Source organism: Neltuma alba, unplaced genomic scaffold (assembly GCF_004799145.2).
Source record: "Neltuma alba isolate B1F8T4 unplaced genomic scaffold, ASM479914v2 tig00002523_pilon, whole genome shotgun sequence".
Taxonomy (NCBI): Eukaryota; Viridiplantae; Streptophyta; class Magnoliopsida; order Fabales; family Fabaceae; genus Neltuma; species Neltuma alba.
This window is the reverse complement of record NW_021632898.1, coordinates 15,590-35,681: the sequence shown is the minus strand read 5'-3', so window position 1 is coordinate 35,681 and position 20,092 is coordinate 15,590. Positions and strand designations below refer to the sequence as shown.

Sequence of the window (20,092 nt, the reverse complement as noted above, 5' to 3'; positions counted from 1 at the left end):
ATTCGTGAAGGGAATTGAGCGATTGAATTATAAATGCGCTGGTCAAGCGTTTTCTTTTTGTGAACTTTCCTAATAAAATTAGGTGTTTGAGTGAAAGGTGTTTTGATAAAATCAAATCATAGTTTAAAGAATAGATTTTGAAAATATAAATTTTGTAAAAAAATATTCTGATGAAGTTTGGATAATTATCATTAGAAATATTTTTTTATATATAAATTACTAAAAAAGATAAATCAGTACGATAATCATGTAAAAGATAGATTTTATAATATATTTTAATTTGAAATAATAAATTTGTTAATAATATATTTTTTTCCAGTATAATAAATAATATATAAAAAATGTAATTAATAAATAATTAATACGTGTATAGGTATTTATAAAATATAAAATTAAATATGTTTTTAAAAAAATAAATTTTTTTACCAATAGAAAAATATTATTTAACGATTTTAAACATAAAATTTTATAACATTTTTCGCAACTAGTTTTTTTAACACACTAACTCTGATATTTAATATAATAGTTTTTTTTATTCAATTTAGTCTTAAATGTAAAATCTTAATCTATTTTTTTCTCATGTTTATCTATTTTTTTAAAAAGTAGTCCCTGTAATAGTTGCATATGTAAATATTTTATTATATGATACTTCTAACTAATATACATGCTAGAAAAGATTATTTATTTAACAAAAATAATTAATTTAACTAATTTTCTTAATTTACTAAAATTAGTTCTTATATTAAGGATTAGATGTAGTATTACAATGTGAAAAAAAGACCACATTTTCAAAAATAATTTTTTTTTTATACTTTTCATGAAACCATGGTTTAGGTGGGTCAAATCATAGTTTTGGAGCCAAACCATAATTTCATAAAAATGTGGAGTGTTTGACAATTTTTTGGACTAAACCATAGTTTGGGCTTTAAAAGTGATTTTGATAAGTTTGCCAAACACCCCTAAATTATGATTTTAAAAGTAGTTTTATGATATATAAAGTAGATATATGAAGTAAGTATGTGGGAAAAATTTTGTTTTATAGAAGGGTACCGTTTGATTTTAAGTGAAAAATAAAACGTTTTCTTTTTTTATCAGTGCTCTGCAAATTGAACTTGTTTGACTTCAACTTCTTTATCTGTACTTTTATGGACGATGGAGCAACGAACTCAATCCAAGTGGAAGCCAACAGGATCAGAACTTGAAGCGATTATAAATGCATGCATACATATATACACACACTTATTATCTCTGATATTTAATATAAAGACTAACTGAATAATTTGAATATATTAAAGAATTTTGTTAAATTAGTTATTAGTAATAAATAGGTATTGTTTTTTCTAAAATATCTTTGCTAATCATGTGTATTAGCTAGAATTACTATTTAATGAAATATTTAACATGTGCAATTATTACAAATGCTATCTTAGGAGAAATTGGTAAATATTAAAGACAAGTAGATTGAGATCTTATATTCAAGCAAAGATTGAGATCTTATATTTAGAACTAAAGTAAAAGTTAAACTAACTCTTATACTATTTCCGGTCTTTAATATAAGAGCTAATTGACTAATTTGAGTATATTAAGAAAACTAGTTAAGTTAGTTATTTGCAATAAATAATGCTATCTTTCTTAAAATATTCTTACTAATCAAGTGTACTAATTAGAACTACTATTATTATAAGAACTGCTTTAAAAAAAGAGATAAATATGAGAGATAAAATGGATTGGGATGTTATATTTAGGACCAAAATAAAAATTAAATGAGCTTTTATATTAAGGATTAGAGGTAGTATATATTTTTATATATTGGGTAAATTATAAATTTCTGTCCGGATAATGCATTCATGTGCAAACGTCATATTCGCCAATTCTTGACTAATGAAATGAAATATTTAATATTTAATATTTAAATTGTAGTCTTCAACAACGTATATTAAGCAGCTAATAAGTAATGGGCTCAAGCTTTTGGGTCTAAAATAATGGGCTAAAGTGTGAAGAACCAAAAACAAACATGAATACGCTGAAGCCCAGAAAAATGAGGAAATGAGGTTTCCCAAAGCGGAAATAAAACGGCAGGGTTATTTAATTTGTTTTCAGCTTTACTTTTTAAAAGCATTTTTAAATTAATTTTTGTTCTTTCTTCTTCAGTAAAAGGACATGCATTTAAAATAAATTAAAAGAAAACTACGTGTCAGTGCACCCTTGGATTCAGCTTTTAATTTCTTTGAGAAAGCGAGCGTTTGCATAAAAGTGGCCATTCCCTTTTCAGAGCTGGCCAGTTTGGTTATATTTAGCTTACGGGGCTAATGTTTATAGGAGGAGTAAATTTTAAGAATGAAAAGTACAGGTTTTAAATTTTAAAAATTGAAATTGAAATGGGGCCAAATTTCATAAATTAAAAATTATATCAATCTTATTATTATACTCCTCCGATCCTTAATATAAGACCTATTTAACTAATTTGATTAGATTAAGAAAGTTAGGTAAGTTAGTTAATTATAAAAAAAGTGACATATTTTTCCTAAAACACCATAATCATCTTTCTTAATATCCCTCTCTCTTTTCTACTTGATTATGGTTGAGGGAGTATCCATAGGGGTAATTTAGAGAAAATTGATAAATATGAGAAATGGGTCTTATATTTAGGATCAAAACTAACTCAAGAATTGGGTCCTATATTAAGGACTGGAGGAGTATCCCAGAGAGAGATCATCAATGCTGGACTCAATTTTTGCTAATTGTCATGGTTGAAAGAATTTTATATGCACATGCATGCACCAAACCATATTAATATGCGTAGAAATTTCTGTACACATTGTTGTACACATGTACGGCATAGGGCCATTGCATTATGATTAATTAATATTATGATTAAATTATTGTGTAGATTACAATATTCTCAGCAACAATCATGTGTGTCCCTTAAATAGATTTGCAAGAATCTTAATTGATTGCCAAAATTATATTCTTCCTTTTGTAATTATTGTGAACAATCTTCTTGTCATTTCGTACAACACATGTCCCCTAACATACACTTGCAAGTGGGCAGTATTCATAGTCAAGAGCCTTCCAATAATATAATTGCAATAAGTTTGGCAATGGATTCAATTATTTAGTTATTGAGCATTTAACAACATTCACAAAAAAGTATTTATGAAAATTAATTCAAATAAAGGAAATTAAAAAAAAATTGGTCAACATCTGTTATTACAGGTGGCAAAACGTTTGTGATAAGAATCTATGTTCGAATATTTTTAAGTGAACAAAATAAATATGTTAAAAAGAGTTTAATTACCTCCTTGGTATAGAAGACTAGAAGTTCATAGATTAATTAATAGAAGAGTATAAGTTAAAAGATTAATTATAAATCATCGTATAATTGGTAGTAAACTATAAAAGATGATTATATGTGTTAGTTAAATAATTTCTTTTTTCCAATAGTCGTATATGTTAATTAAAATTTGTGAATTGTTTTATTGGAAGTTCAATGTGAATACAATTTCCTGCTCTCACATGTGTTAGTTATAGACTTTTTTCAACAAAAAAAAAGTTGAAATTCAGAATATTAGTTGTCAATTTTCTTCACATATCATGTCAAATTTTGAAAAATCAGTATGAAATTTCTATATCTATATGATATGTTGGGCTCAGAGTAATATTTTTTTTCAAAAAAGAAACCACTTTTAGCTTCTTTGATAGCTGGATGGATTGAATCAAAGACATTATAACTTTCTTTGATTATCATGAACCAAAACCAACCAAAAACATAAAAATGATGAATTTAAATTTCTATATTAGTGCATGCATGAACAAATGATGTGTGTGTGTGTGTGTCTCAGTAGGTCTGTCTGTGTGTGTCTATATATATGTACACATACCTACTGAGATAGACTTTAAGATCTTCCTTGTGAAGGAAAAGATTTCGTTTGCCTAAAAGTTGTTGTAAAAGTGGCCAACATTAGGTTTTATTCCGATTGAGGTGAAGTTTAATGTAAAATATATATAAAATAATTAAATCCCAATAAAATAACCAAGTTGGTGGTATTGTGGCGTTTGGCATGATGGAAACCCCTAGAAATAAGTTTCCTTTGTTGAGGAAGAATCAAGCTAGTTAGATCACTACCTTCTATTCGCAACCTCTTTCTTGCACTACTTTGTACATTATTTTTTGGGCAACAGTTAATCTCAGTTTCAGTTCTGAATCATGTATAAATAATTCATTTAACCTTTAAAACGTAATAATAATAATAATAATAATAATAATAATAATAATAATAATAATAATAAAAGCTTCCATGAGCTTTTAGAACTGTGTGGATAACTCCCAGCTATCAAATATATATATATATAGAGAGAGAGAGAGAGATGATCTCTCTAAATTTTAAGTTGCTTGCAGATACTTAATTAGTAAAGCACAAGATTGATTGTAAAATTTTAAAGATTATGACAGAGATATCTAATAAAGATATCGATTTATATACTTTGCTTTATCTATCTTTTGCTGTAAAGCATGATGGAACGAGCATCTTATTCTTTGTAATTGTTTAATGGCACAAAAAAGCAAACAGATTGAAACGAAAGGCTGGAGCTTGAATCTTTCCTCAAGATTTCCCAACATTATCTCTATATATCTTCTAGTAGATGATGATGAGTTATATATATATATTCTTAATCATATGTAAATATATGCGTGGCCAGTTTTAAATTCACACGTTCATATCTTAGTTTCTCCTATATTTATACACACATAAACTTGTATAAATAATTCTTTTCATTAAATTTTAAATTATATGCAATAATAAGACATGATTTTATTAATAAAATAAAAAAATAGAGACAAGATTATAAAAGTATATCCGTTGTTACATTTTGGAAATTATTAATACATATGATTCAAAATAAAAAGAAACTAAGTATTTTAACTTATATATTTGTATAAATCTTATATGCTTGGAATGCATTATGGGTATATTGTCATCTCTTATCTTTTCTCCCCCATTAATTATAAGTGATAATTAAGTTTAAGCATTACGAAGAGAAATTGTCAATTTTTTAAATTCAAAATCTATAGACATGGCTGTACGGTTAGGCATATGGAGATTCCATAATAATAGTTGTAGGATGCACTCACAATTATTTATTACTACTACTACTACTATTATTGTTGTTGTGGTGGTGTTGATGGATTATTGCCCATCTATATGACATGATATGCTGTGAAAATTAAATTAAATTAAATTAGCCAGAAAGTATAAACTCTCTGTAAAGTAGTTTGCTTTTGTGAGAAAAAAATAAGTTTTTTGTTGATACGTATAATCAACAGTTAATTAACGATTATTATAAATGGGTAAGTTTAATTAATTGTTTATACAAGGAATTAGGCGCACCGATACGTTTCATAGCAGCCTTTTGATTATGATCATATTGATAATCTTTTAATGTGTTGGTAACATTTAATTAATGTATTGTTAGTAGTAATAAGTTCTTTCGTGTATTTGTTTACTATTAAGTGCTTATTAGTGATTTTTTTAATAACACTTTAAATTTTTTGTGAGATTAGAAAGTTATAGTTATTAATTATATCATGCTTAATTTCTTCTGAACACCCAATAAACTATTCATTATGAGAGAAAAGATGGTTTTGGTTTTTGAAAAAAATAAAGATACTAAAAGAGTGAAAGATATGGTAGAATTATGTTTTCGAATATAATATATCTTTCGGGAGATATGCACGATCAATTAAACTAAGAAATTATAAAAATAACTACACATTTTTCAATTTGGTCGATTAGTCTAATTAATAGCACTTTTTCTCTTTAAGCCTTCAGAGTCTAAATGCATTGATTACCATCAAATATATTTCGTTTCAAATATAAGACACTCATAACACTTATCTCATATAAATCAATAAAATTAATTATTAATTAATCTAATTAAATTTGTAGCAAAATATATTTTTGTCACAAATTTATTGTTGATTAATGATTGATATTGCTCCTTGATTCTCAAATTTCTATCTTATGCTCTATTTAACAAGAAAAAAAAATTAGGATGATGACATTTAACGACCCAAAATATGTAACTTGCATACACATTTCCGACCAATCAGCAAAACATTCAACAATTACCTTATATTTGAGATCAGAATATTAGCTTTAAATTAATTCATTATTTGCTATTTTTTAGAGTCATGATTTGTGCTTGTAATCAAGATATATGAAGCACAAGTACTTAGTCACTAAGCTAATATCTAGTATTGGGACTAATCACATGATTATATATATTTATATGATAAGTATTACTCTCTCTCTCTCTCTCTCTTCCCTTTTCTCTTTCAATAAGATTATAAAAATTATTTAAAATTAATTGAGTATCAGAGAGTTTGACAACTTTTCAAAAGTATAGTTTATTGGGAGAGTAAAAGGGAAATTGAAAAAAAAAAAACCATTATTTAAGTTAGGAGTGGAAAAGATAGGTTTGGCTTTGAAGTGAGTCACAAATATTTCAATAAATCTTGTATTAAGGATAAGTAAATATGGTTTATAAATAGGGTTAAGGGGAACTATTATTTATAAAGGTTAAATTTAAAAGTACAAAAAAAAAATTAGACAAAACAAATTTAAAATTTTTTAAATTATAAACTTTAAAAATAAGAACATTGAATTATAGAGGAATACTTCTTCTAATGGAAAGCAGCAGGTCAATCCAAGACTAAATGCAACATTACATTTATATTTTGGTTTTTTATCGTCAATAAAATAATGTGAATTTTGACCCGAAGACCAAAAATATGACGTTTTCAAGGAAGACTCTAAACGTTGAAGATCTTCGATCAAAGTCATTCCATCACAGTCATCCTTCCGGTCTTTGATCAACAAAAGCCAATATATAAAATACAAATTATTTAGATGCATTCTAATATAATTTTTATGACAGTGACGAAGTAACTAATTGTAAATTGTGGTAGGAGACCAAGCATATAATTATAGATAATTAATTACTTTCGGTCCTAATTATAAGACCTAGTTGACTAATTTAAGGAGATTAAAGAAATAAGTTAAGTTAGTTATTTGTAATAAATAAGTATTGTCATTATTAAAATATCCTTGCTAATTAAGTGTATTGGCTAGAACTATCATTATTAGAAAGACTATCTTGAAAAAAAATGCATAAATATGAGAGACAAAATGGATTTGGGTCTTATAATTAGGACCAAACTAAAAGTCAAATGAGGTCTTATATTATGAACCGGAGGTAGTATATATTACATGGTCTTTACAAATAATAAGGTAGTTTAACAATTTCAGCGAAATTAAAGAACCTTCTGGTCTCTTTTGGAGGGCATCTATTGCTGTATATTTTTATACTATATTAATGGTTTTATAAATTATTTTGTTGCATTATTTTATGAAATCATGCATGCATGCAATCTGTCTATTAATATATATTATCATATAATGCACAAATAATTTATCCTGTTTTTTTTGCCAACAGCATAAATAATTTGTCATTAAAATATGATAATATAAAACCGAAACATCTAGACATTTTCAGAATGTGAAATTTATAAAATATTTAGAAGCAAAAAAAATAAATAAAAAATATTAGATGTTTCGTATTTCATAAATCAAGACAGCGATCTCTGACGTTATGGTAATGCTAAAAGCAGTTGTGGTCAGGAACATCAGGACATGCACGCTGTTGATATCGTCTGTGGATATTTGATTTCCACGTTTGTCTGTTACTCTGGTCCTATCTATGAGATAGATAGAAAAGGATATTTTTTTTATCCTATTTATAGGACATAAAAAATATTTTTATTCTATTTATAGGGTACTGAAAGAAATTTTTTATATAGATATATAATTTTACCTTTCATTTATTCTTATATTGACTTTATTTACATAAGTCATAATGTATATAAAACAAGACTAAAGTTAAAAAGTTGTTGAATTTTAAATAAAAATTAATGAAATTTAAGATTTTCTTAAATGTGCATGAAACATATTGAAAATGATCTATACACAGAACTATAAAAGTATATGACAAAGTAATACTCATCATAATTTATAAACATTATTTCTTCTCATTCTTGAATATAATAGTTTATTTTTCTATCATATTTATTAATTTATTTCTTAAGCTTTTCCATGGGTTACCCTTAGCCATATTACGAGTTATTTTTAATTACTCACATGTATCCTTCTATTAGAAATAATTTTATTTAAGATTCAGGGTCGGATACTAAACGCAGACACATGTTCTAATGAAGATTTAAATCATAGTTTGTCATATTATGGAAAACTAGCCTTTATAAATTAATTAACTATTTCTTAATAGAATATATGAACTAATTGACTAATTTAGAAAAATTAAGAAAATGACTAAATTATTTTAAAATATTTATATTTTCTCACCAAACTAATTTGCCTCATTTATAAATTTATATATAACTTAATATACATATAAGTATCTTAGAAAGATCATGTATTATATGATATAATTTAATAATTTAATAATTTTATTATATCTTTAAATTAATTAATTAAATTTATATTAAGGGTGGGAAGTAATATGGCAGTATTTGAGGATAAAATTATTACAATATAAAGTTTGGCAGCCTGCGATAGGGAATTGGTCTACATCTGTCCTTGAAAATATAAAATAATAATTTTCGGCAAAAAGAGTAAAATAATATTATAATAATACTGGTAATAATAATGGGGGCGCGGGAGAGACGAGGCTGGCATAGGTGGAATAAAAAATGTGGGGAAGAATGAGAACGTGGCGAACCAAGAGACATAGTAAGCAAATGTTGGATTTGGGGTGTTTGCCACGTGGACCCCTTCCCACGTCCTCTCTTGATTTGTTTTTTGGTTTTATTCTCATTCTTTCATTCCCAAGGTCGCATCCTTTCATTTCAGCCACTGCATGGGGTCCATCTTGTCCTTTCCCAAATTCCCCCAAACTTTGATACTTTTTTTTTTTTTGAAGAAAACAAAAATTCTATTTATTTTTTTTTCAAAAAAAAAAAATAGTGGTTGCTTGTGAGCCTGCCATTCTACACTACCCCATGTTCTGTGGTTCTTTTCCGTTGATCTCAACTTTTTTATAAGGAGGTTATTTTAGTTGGTAACAATCAGATATTTTAGCAAATAGAGAATTTTTTCTCCATTGGAAACTCCTTTTTTTTTTTTAATGATTTTCCCAGAAAAAAAATTACAAAAAATGAAGTTTAGTCAAATTAGTTGACGTGGATCAAATGAAAGATACTAAGGGGACAAGGTAAGATGGGAGAATGGATAAGTAGGTACAGAAGGAGTCAATAGTTGAGGAAGAACGCACCATTCATTTGTTTGTTGCAATAGAAGACTGACTTCTTGTAAATTTGTAAAGACCTTTTTTTTATTTTTTTATTTTGGCAGCGTAAATTTGTAAATACTTCCCCTTATATAGTCATCTCTTTTGTATCGAACTTAGTTAAGAGTTGTATTTAATTATAAATATGATACTTTAATTCATATTTTTCTTGTATTTATTATTATTTTTTAAATTAATTTATTTGAATATCTATAATTTAATACATAGCAGTGTTTTAGAAATTTCATGTAATATTTATTATAATTAATTATTTGGTCCGATTCATAGTATAAGCATTGCTTGTGAGTTGGATGTAGCTATAATTTTAAATTGATGGTAATTTATTTGAATTTCTTAATATCTTTAAATTAATTATAGAACTCTTATATTTGCAAAAAGATAAAATTACAAATAAAAGATTTGAATTTCAGCTAGGAGAGATGTTCTCATTCAATATCCAAAAAATACCTCAAATAAAATTATTTTTAATAGAAGAATACTTATACGTATAAAAAGAAATAAAAAAAAAGTTAAATGACCCAAAAAACTTATTACTCTTTGTTTTATATTGGAAAGATAAATATCTCCAAAATCTATTTAGGCACTCAATATTCGCATCAATCCTGTGGGTCCCACTTTCTTACTACGTGGTACACTGGTACTACAGTCCTCAAACACGTCGACTAATTCCAGCTCACAGTTCACCCAATTATTTGACCCTCCTCCAACCGAAAAAAAGCCAATAATTCGTTTGCTTCCAAAACCCCATCTCCAACAAACTTGGGCCCCACAGTTAAGGGGCGCCTAGGGCACAGCCTTCCACAAATGGACCCCACCCTGAGCCCTCCCTTAAGGACACCCCGCACTTCTCATCCAATGAAACTCCTCCACGTGTCATCGTACCCCACATGGCCTCGCTTCTATATATACCCCCACGAAAGCGGAGTTACTCAGCGCAAACAGCACTGATCTACGAGCAGAAACTGCAATGGGAGCACCTTCCGTCTTCCTCCGAAGCCTCTCCTTGCGGCGAATGATTCAGCCACGAGCTCCGCCTTCCACGGTGGCTCCGTTGCCAGACAAAAGCCTCTTTGATGAACACCTCAGGGCCGAGCTGGACGCACTCCGCCCGCCTCAACAAGGCGGAGCTGGATTGATTCGATTTCTCGACGCTTCCATCGCCACTCAGAAGATTGCTGTGGGAATGCTGGCGGATATTCCTTACAGAGACGATACGGATCGTGGAACTCTCGAGCATTACCTCGAGACCAACGTTGAAATTCTAGACGCCTGTAATTACTTCACGGACAAAATCGAGATCGTCAAGAAGTATCTGGATTCGTTGAGAGTAGTCCTGCGTTTCGTCGATGGAAACTTCAGCTCCAGAATGCGCGCAACAGAGCATCTGGAATCAATTCGAGGTATAGAGAAGAAATGTAAAGTCATGAGCAAGCGATATGGACTGAGAAGAATCCTGAGGCAAAAGCTACGTCATGATGAATCAGAGCTCGGGGAGATCATGTGTAGTTCCAAGGCTATGGCGTTGATGGCTTGTGAATTCCTCGAGCTTGGATTGTCGTTTGATTCTAAACGCAGAATCCCTACAATCACACAGTCTCAGAGGTCAAGAAGTTCACCTTCCTGGTTGAGAATTCTGCAGGAATTGGTGAATCAAGAAGAAGGAAGTGAGAAGATGCAGAGAAGTAGGTGTGGAACGAACTTGATTATGAAAGATTTGAAAGAGACAGTAAGATCAGTAAGGGATTTAGAGGAAATGATGAAGGGGAAGAGAGAAAGAGAGGTGAAATCTGCAGTTGAGGGATTGAAGAGAAAGTGCAGGGGATTAGAGGGTGAGATTGAAATTATAGGGGAAAGAGTGAAAGATCTGTATAAAACTTTGATTGACGTTAGAATGGCCTTGTTGGGGATTTTATCCCAGGCCTGAAAAAAAAAAAACAAAACAAAATTGTTGGATCAGATTAGTTAGATTGTAGGAAGATTGATTTTAGGGAACTCAATGTAGCTTCTCAAGGTGTATATAGCATTGATCTTAATTAACCCCTTCATTTTATAATTATTGGGTTTTCGCTGTGGAAAAATCCTTTGTTGCATCTATTTTATTTTTCATTGTTAGATTTCTTAGTTAAAAATTAAAATTTAATGAATGTAAAGTTTCAACAAATCAGTATATGACTTCTTCTTTAGATTACATAATTATTGTATTTAAATTAAAAAATTTAATGATAAATATGATTTTACCGCTAAACATGTCCCTTACTCTTCATATCTGAGAGCCTGAGACTCTACTTAAGTGATTATCATGGATTGCGAGGGTACTTTAGTTGTTATTGACAGTTGTTTTACTTCTTTTTTAATCACAGAGGCAAAAACTAAGTGCCGGTAATAATGGATTTACCATGTTTGTAAAATTGTAGGAAAATTGCAAACAATAATATAAATAGGCTAAAAAGATGGGAAAAATCAACAACCTTATCCATTGTTTATTGTCGATGGACCCCCTATGATAGGATAATTTTAGATTGTACTCATCAGATCCTAAATAGAAAACTTCTATATATACTAGTATAAAAATCTTATATTTAGAACCGGAAGAATAGTTTCATTTGAATGGATGAGAAAAAAAGAAAAATTATTATTATTGTTATTATTATTATCATTATCCTTGATACAACATAAAACAAAGACATTTTAAAACTTCGTAAAACTCTGAGAATCAACAAGTGCAACAATCTTTCAAGTTTTCAAACTGATTTTAGTTGAGACAATTTTTTGGGCACTTTGCAACCTTCAAAACATGGCCAGCTTGATTAAACTTTGATGCTCAGACGTCCTCCTTTTGTTTTCCCCTTTAGCAAAGGCATTGCTTCCCCAATTTCTACGGTCAATTCAACTCACCAATACTTTTACAAGCTGTAAGCAACTCATTTTAACTTATTTTCGGACTCAATAGTTGTGACAATAATGCACAACTTCCCTCCCTTCAAGGACATCCAATACAACAGGAACGATAGAGATAAGATTAGCATGGTCACTGTGTAAGAATGACAATAATGCAAAACTTTCAGGAAAAATAACCCATTAAAAAGTAACAAAGCTAATTCTATGAAAGACTAAAATCCTATATTACCATATTAAAGCAGTATTAAAATTCCTCATGCGTGGAAAGAAGCAAAGCAACCCCAACCACCGCTCCCCCCCCCCCCCCACAGGAAAAAAAAAGGGAAAACTCTATCGTCCTCAGGATAAATAAATAAATAAAAGAAAAGAACTAATCAGTTGACAAGAAGTGCACACTTGCAAGGGGATACTCATTCCCTGCAATCGAAACACCAGTTTGAGACCATTGCACATCTTCCCATTCAAGATTTTCCTCCAGTACCTGATCACACAGTGCACATGTTAAGCTATCATGCTCAGAATGAAGCCAAATTAAATCCGCTATATATTATAGATAAGATTCGGGTTAGAATGAAACAGCACCTATAAGTTCTGCCATAAAACCGTATGATACAGAATTTTTTAGGAAATGAAACGAAAGATCGTGCAAACGGCTTCCAAACATTAAAACTAATAGAAGATATAGAAATATTATTGATATGCTAGTGAAAAATAATGCATTTGAAACTACCTCCACATAATCAAGGGGCAGAGGTATGCCAAGTGTAAGCATCATTTCCTGGGGCAGAGGCTTCTTACAGCGAGACCAGCGAAAGATATCAACCACAACATTTTTCCCATCAGATTTTCCACTTTTTGCGGAAAGTGAGTGGTTTTGAGACTTTTCTAAATCTGGGTCATGCATTTGAGTTGGTGGCACCAACTTCCTCTTCTTCTCTCCAGTAAAACATAGCTCATATCTGCGAGTAATTAACTTAGTCATATAGGTCCTACAGGAATCCTGAATTCATCAACACCCCAGACTACATGATGATGGAAACTGACCCTTTATTTTCAAATAGACAAAACAGTCACTCTGTTATCAAGGGTTTTAAAGAACATTACGCGACGCAGTTCCACGTTCAAAGCACTTTTTTTCCCCCCAAAAAAAAGGAAATTCCGGAAAAGAAGGGATCTGAATGAAGCCTACAAAACTCCTGTGCGAAAAAATACCTGCAAGAACGGGTCTCCAAATATAAAACCTCTCCTTTCTTCAACCGAGCGGATGTGAAGAGTGGCTTTTTAAGACCCTTGTCCGCAACAATGCTAATACCGTACTTGGTCCTGATAAAAATATTATTATCATGACATGAACACGAATTATGTGCCAACAATTAAAAAAAAAAAACCTAATGTCAAGATAAGCTGCAAAAATACAAGGTTTAAAGATCTAGTATCTAATTTAGGGAGAATAAGAAAATATTGTAACTCAAGACAACTGTAAATTAAAGCCAATATACCAAGGCTCATTGCAGAGATTGTATAGGATTGTGACTTCTCGTACAAATCTTTGCTGCCGCAACGCATTCTGCTTGTAATGCAGGTCACCATGTACAATAACAAATTAAAATGTCAACATGTTGGTTACTTTACCAAGTTACTGAAGAACATGAAAAAAGGAAATTGTAAAACTAGGATTTTTTTTTTTTTAAAGAATATCACACCCCCCAAAAAAAAAAAAAAACTTGTCCTCCATCCAAGATTGCAGTTTTCCATCCGGCCTTTGAAGGTATTCAGTAAAGATAGAAAAATTGATGAATTATGGAGAATCAAAGAAATTCATAGAATGAATTTATCAAAGATAAGAACAATAAAACTATGAGGACACGTCCTCCAAAAGATATAAAATATAATTTTTCAGATATATTAGCTAGATTTTGAAAGCAAGGAGTTTAATCATCAGATGAATGACAAACCGAGGCTGCAGCTCTGGTAGTTATCGTCCTCTCAACAGCCACTGGAGCAAGGGTGGACTCAACATTTGATGTATGTGCAAGGCAAGGCTCAAGATCTATAGTTCCACCTCCTTTCTAAATAAAAGTGAAATAAAGATGGTAAACAAGAATTAGATAATATATAATGACATGCACAGGTGTGCAAAAACAGATATTAGTACGCATATGTGAAGAGGCAGAGTCATTCCAGAACTAACACCCCTTCTTTTCAAAGAAAATCTTGAGTAGCAGTTAACATGTTATGGAAATAGTAACACGAGCACGCCTATAAAAACAACTCAGCCATCTCCCACAAATGAGGAACCAAAAGGACATGCCTTGAAAATGGAACATAATAAACTTAGTTATATGAAGTGCATCAAAAGTAACCAAGGGAATAATGAAAGAAATCATATAAATTCAGGGCGATAATCAACATACGTTCCAGAGTTCTTGTTACTACCTTCACAATGCAACATCTTTCAACTTGGTAACTGCAACCAATTGTTGCACACCAGACACGGGAACGGACACTGTTTCTCAGAGTAGAAATATAACCTAATATCAAATAAATTTAGAATCTTCAGATTATCTACAAAACGTTTAAAAGTTTGACAGAAATAGCAATATTAACTGAGAGAGGAAGGGAAATCAACATCACCGCAACTAACTTCCCTCTACATGACAGATAAATATTTCAAGGCTTCTAATCAATCATGTCTGCAAGCCAACATCTAAGTAGGTGCTTGGTGGCCATTACAGTGACTTGCATAAAAAGTGCCTCTCATTGCCTTTTTGTACAGGAGTAGCTCTCAGTTCTGTATAGCTAACTGCCTTCCCTAAAATATCATGCCAAATGTTTGATCCAATAGATATATAAGCGGTTATGTCTTCTGATAGGTATTATTATATTCTTAAAAGTAATTTATGTCATTAGAATTTTTATATTGGTTATTTTAACTTGACCTAAAGGTGTGTTCAGACATGTAATGATAAATAGTTCTATTTGGGTGATATTTGGAGGCATTGAATGCAATCGACTTAGTGAGCATGCATGTAATTAAATGTATGAGCTGCTCGAGCAAATTCCGAGTTTGAATTTGAGATTTAAAAGTTCCGAAATTTTCTCTCTCTCGTTTTTATTTTCTGTTGCCGCACAATGCACAGGTAATGTTCAGAATCAGAACCACAAGTTCAACTGAAATATTTGTTATATGCATCATATATGTAAACTATGATGTTAAACCACAAGAATTGCTCTCAATAGTACCAAGGCCTAGAGAACTTAAAATGTAATGACGACCATTTAAAGAATCAACATGGCATCTCTATGATTATTAAAAAAAAAAAAATCAAGGCGGTGATTTACATTCTTGTGGAGGAAGCACCCGAATGGTTGCACACAGCTCTTGTATGGTTGTGGGAGGCTGAGAAGTTGATGGTTGACAGTAACCAGTATGCATGAGAACTGTGCAACAAAATTGCCACATCAAATACTAATCTCATTACTTCACCTTACTTCATCATTGATCAATCAAAGCTAATTGTGTCCTCTTTGTAATAAGTAACAGCACATACCAGCAACAAGATCTGAGTCATATGTGTACACATCAGTGCCCCATAGCTGGCTAGCTCTGACCTAAACAAAATAATCTAAGCTCAACATGGAAAAAGCTTAAATCTTAACAACTTTAAAATACATATTAGAACCCAAAACAAAATAATCAATATTACAACATGGTACATATCAGTTTTAATCATACTTGGCGATTGGTAGTAGTGACATGCTCTGCTGGTATCCGTATTTCAAGAGTGGGGCCTTTTTTAGAACTTTCACCATTTTTTTCTGTTTGAGATAATTCATATTCCTTCCACAATGTTACCAATTCTTGTATGCATTCCCCAACTTTATATACAGACAGTTCTGCTTTGCCTGAAATGAGAGAAACTTCTATATGATGAATATGCAAGGATAGGCTGGCAGCTGCAGTCTTTTTCATCCAATATGCATAAACAATTGACTGAATATATGATGACAGTAGCCCATCACACAATAGTGATGACACAGTAAAAGGACAAGCAGGGGAGGTAAGTAAAAACAGGAAGGGGGTAAAAATACAAAATATGCGGCAACATGTTAACTCAAGTTCTGCTGATACATTAAATAACAATGCCACATGTTCAGTGATCTAGAACAAACCAACTACTTTGAGCCAATGGAACAAAACATAACAGCATACCTTGAGACCTGCAAAATAAATGAACCAGATAGTCAATATCAAAATGAAAGAAAATAGAACAGTAGAAAGGATTCCATCAAATCCTTTCAGGATACTTCCAAGCTCCAAAGAGTAAGACTCAATTAAGAGATATGAGAAATTGTTGATATTTACACCATACAGAAGAAGCAAAACTTGACATGTGGTGCTTCAAAACAGAAGGGTAAAAAAACATGAAAACAGAAAAGTAGAGGAATAAAAGACAACCTTTTGATGAGAGAAAAGGATCAAATCGAAACAAAGTTCTTGTCTCAGTTCAATAGGAGCTGCATTTAGATCTAATCTAAGTCTTCTAAAAGACAAGGTTCTCAAAGTTTAAAAACAACTATTACATCGACATCTTAGATATCCAATAGGATTATATATGAGAAAACCAAAACAGAAATCATAGGTCACAAGCTTATCTCTCCAAAGATCCAGGATATAACATAAAAGCAGGGAAAGAAAGAAGCACTACCACACTTTTTCTTTTGATTAATAAATAGCATCTAGGAATATTGGTATCCCTATAAAGTTCAGACTTCAACCACAAAAGGTCAATCATTTCAGTTTTAAATGCTATACTTGCAAGCAGACATTACCATCCTCCCGCATGCAGCAAGAGGGGGGAAATTGAAATACAAAATTCAGTTGTCATAAATTTTAAAAAATCTTGAACTTCAGCATTCGTAAATCAGTCTCATATATATATACACGGGGTAAAATTTGTTGACAAAGATTATAAGAAAATTAACAAGGAAGCAGAAAGATGCTTATTAGAAAGTAAACTTCCCAAGCATTTAGGGGGGAAATACCCTTCATTGTCTTGAGCAGGGGATCTGACATGAGGCTCACAATTAGCCACTTGTGGAAGACCTCTTGATCTTTTCACTCTCTTACGATGGTGAACACCAGAATTATAGACTTCCTTCTCATTCTCAGCTTCCCCTTCCCTATCAGCACTTCCCTCTTCAGGTTCCTTGTCAAAGCTCCTACTACGCTTATCAGCCCTATCTCCTAAATCAGAGTTCTTTTCAGTCCTCCTCTCCGCTGGTTCCCCGTCAACATTTTTCCAATTATCATGATCTTTTGGTTTCTTCTGTTCTGGCAATGCCTTATCTTGCTCTGGAATTTTAACTGATGCATCACCATGCTGTTTCTCATTATTTTGAACTTTTACAATTTCATTACATAGGTCCCTCTTGATACGATCCTTTCCTCTCTCTTTTAAACTAGCCTTGTCTTTTGGAAGATCTCTTTTCTCCCTCTCCAACCTCTGTACATCCCTAACTTCTTTAGCAGAATCTTTGCCTTCATCTTTAGTAGCTACTTGCATACTGCTTCTACAGTCGCTTCTTTGTTTTTCCTTTTCCCTACAATCCCAATGCATTACATCCTTTCTTTTTCTATCCTTCTCTTTAGATCTGTCTTTAGATTTGTTCTCCCCAACAGCCTCATGACTTTCCACGTAATTCTTCTCCTCTGCAGTTGAACCCTCCTTCCCAACCACAAGAGAGCCTTTTGTATTCCCATGTGATACATGCCTAACATCCAAAGCCCCACTGGAAGCATCAGAGTATCTTTTCCCCCTTTGGCGCTCTTTTGATTCTTTCAAATTCAATGGACTACTCGACACACTGTAACCATCCTTCTCTGTCTTCATATCACCTTTAAAATCATGACGACTATCCCTATCATATCTAACATCTTTCTTGTCATCTTCTCTACCTTTAACATGCACATCCTTCTCATTCTTAGCAATCTGAGAATCCCTTGTAAGCTCACCATGGAACTCGTTCTTCTCTGACTTAACATCACAGTTCACAAGCTGGAGATCTCTACCATCCTTAAAATCCCTTACTTCTAAACTGTTTTCAGTACCGACAGGATGATTTAAATGTGGCTCATTAGACAATGATGGCATCCGATGAGCTGAGTGAAGAGGAAATTGTCTGTCTGTATCATGAGATTCATAACGTGGGATCTTTGCCACACAGGAGTCTTGAACTGTTTCAATGTGATATTCATTCGAAGCCAATGATGACAATTTAGAATAAGTAACAGCATCTTCATGAGGATGCTTGGAAGATGACTGAACAGTCTCTTCATGAGATCTCTTCAGCATACTACTCATAATGAGAATCAATCCAGTCGTAAAATATAGCCAGAAGGTAGTCACACAGCCAAAATAATACCAACTTGCATAGCCTGCTTGTCACGTAATAGCAGTTGTATACAACCTGACAAAACAAATTGTAAAATTAAATGAGCGTACAATAATTTATAGCTGCACTCAATAAGAAACACTTACCAGCATCTAAACAGATTTAATCGCATATGACAAAATATGAACTCGTAGAAACCTATAGAAGCAATTATTAGACACCGCAACTTACTTATAGTATGGGTTCGACAATTTTGCTTTTTTTTTTTTTTGCCCAAAGAGTGCAACAAGGTTTAAATTAAGAGTAGAATGACAATTAGGCAAGACAGGAATAGAATAAATCATAGAACTCAAAATGTCCTATTTTCTCCTTGGATCGAGAATATATTGATAGATACCCAACCTCAATGCACCCACACGAAAATAAATTGAAGAAACAAGAAAGGAAACAACTTCTTTTTAGCGTCAAACCCAATTAAACTTCTCTGCAACATACGAGTTATAGAGGAAAAGATTGACAAACACATGACAAGGGCCAACCACAAAACCGAGGAAGAAACAGCATTTTAAAAAACAAAATTAAAGTTTCAATTGACAAATATCCAATCTCAATGCACGCCTAAGAAATAAGTTGAAGAAAGAAGAAGACCACCTCCCCTCCGAGAAAAATGAGCAAACCCAACTTCACTTTCTCAACTCAAAAAATATATAGAGAGAGGAAAAGATTGGGAAAACAAATGAGAAGAAGCAAAACCAGACCGAAGAAGAAACAGCATTTGAATAACAAAAGTTAGTGAATTGGAATACCGTGTGATATGCCAAGAACCACTGATCAAAACACTAGATAAAGCAGCCAAGACTGACAAGCGACAATGGCAACACAACATTCTGTTATATTGCTAATGTTCGACCAAAACAAACCAAAATGAAGTGGGATTTGCACAGTGGAGTCAAACCAAACCCTATCAAACGCACAGCAAAGAGAAAATCTTACGCTTACGTAACCAAATTCTCTTCATCAGCCTATAGATTAGGCGCGCCCATATGTTTCCTTTTCGCGTTGAGTTTCCCTTGGCGCACACTGATATTTGGATTTTGCGAGTATAGTCTCTCCATGTACTTTTGTAGGCCAAGACAACTGCGCGCTGCCGCACCAAAACAGCCGCACCCCATTCAAATCTGTCAGCTACTAAATTAAATTATTTGCGTTTTTAAATCAAAAAATATAATATAACTGATGCCTATTATTTTTATAAGGGGTGTTTCGAACCTTAGAGGTGATTTTAAATTTAGAGATAAACATAAAAAAAATGTATAAAAGTATTTTTTTTTAAAAAGTATTTCTGGGAGCTCATAAGCACATCCTAAGTGATGTGATTTATTATAAATTTTATATTTAATTTTCATCTATTTGG

The 20,092-nt window shown here is 31.7% G+C and overlaps 1 protein-coding gene across 1 annotated transcript; it reads right to left on the bottom strand.

Moving 5' to 3' along the window:
- Positions 1 to 12,420: 12,420 nt before the first annotated feature.
- On the bottom strand, positions 12,421 to 18,734 carry LOC114731204 (uncharacterized). The gene is made up of 11 exons (XM_028918345.1): positions 17,329 to 18,734; positions 16,496 to 16,503; positions 16,019 to 16,188; positions 15,834 to 15,894; positions 15,625 to 15,723; positions 14,719 to 14,813; positions 14,238 to 14,351; positions 13,782 to 13,849; positions 13,495 to 13,605; positions 13,013 to 13,241; positions 12,421 to 12,763 (listed from the first exon to the last, which is right to left on the bottom strand). Exons 1-11 carry the CDS (start codon positions 18,645 to 18,647, stop codon positions 12,653 to 12,655), a joined length of 2,385 nt encoding a protein of 794 aa, XP_028774178.1. The 5' UTR covers positions 18,648 to 18,734; the 3' UTR covers positions 12,421 to 12,652.
- Between the last annotated feature and the right edge of the window lie 1,358 nt (positions 18,735 to 20,092).

Bases quoted from the DNA above. Each gene is read 5' to 3' on its own strand.
- LOC114731204 (XM_028918345.1), bottom strand. From the start codon at position 18,647: ATGAGTAGTATGCTGAAGAGATCTCATGAAGAGACTGTTCAGTCATCT. The intron at 15,895-16,018 runs GTATGATTAAAA...TATTTTGTTTAG, and splicing joins TCACTACTACCAATCGCCAA to GTCAGAGCTAGCCAGCTATG. The intron at 13,242-13,494 runs GTATTTTTTCGC...AATTACTCGCAG, and splicing joins TTGGAGACCCGTTCTTGCAG to ATATGAGCTATGTTTTACTG.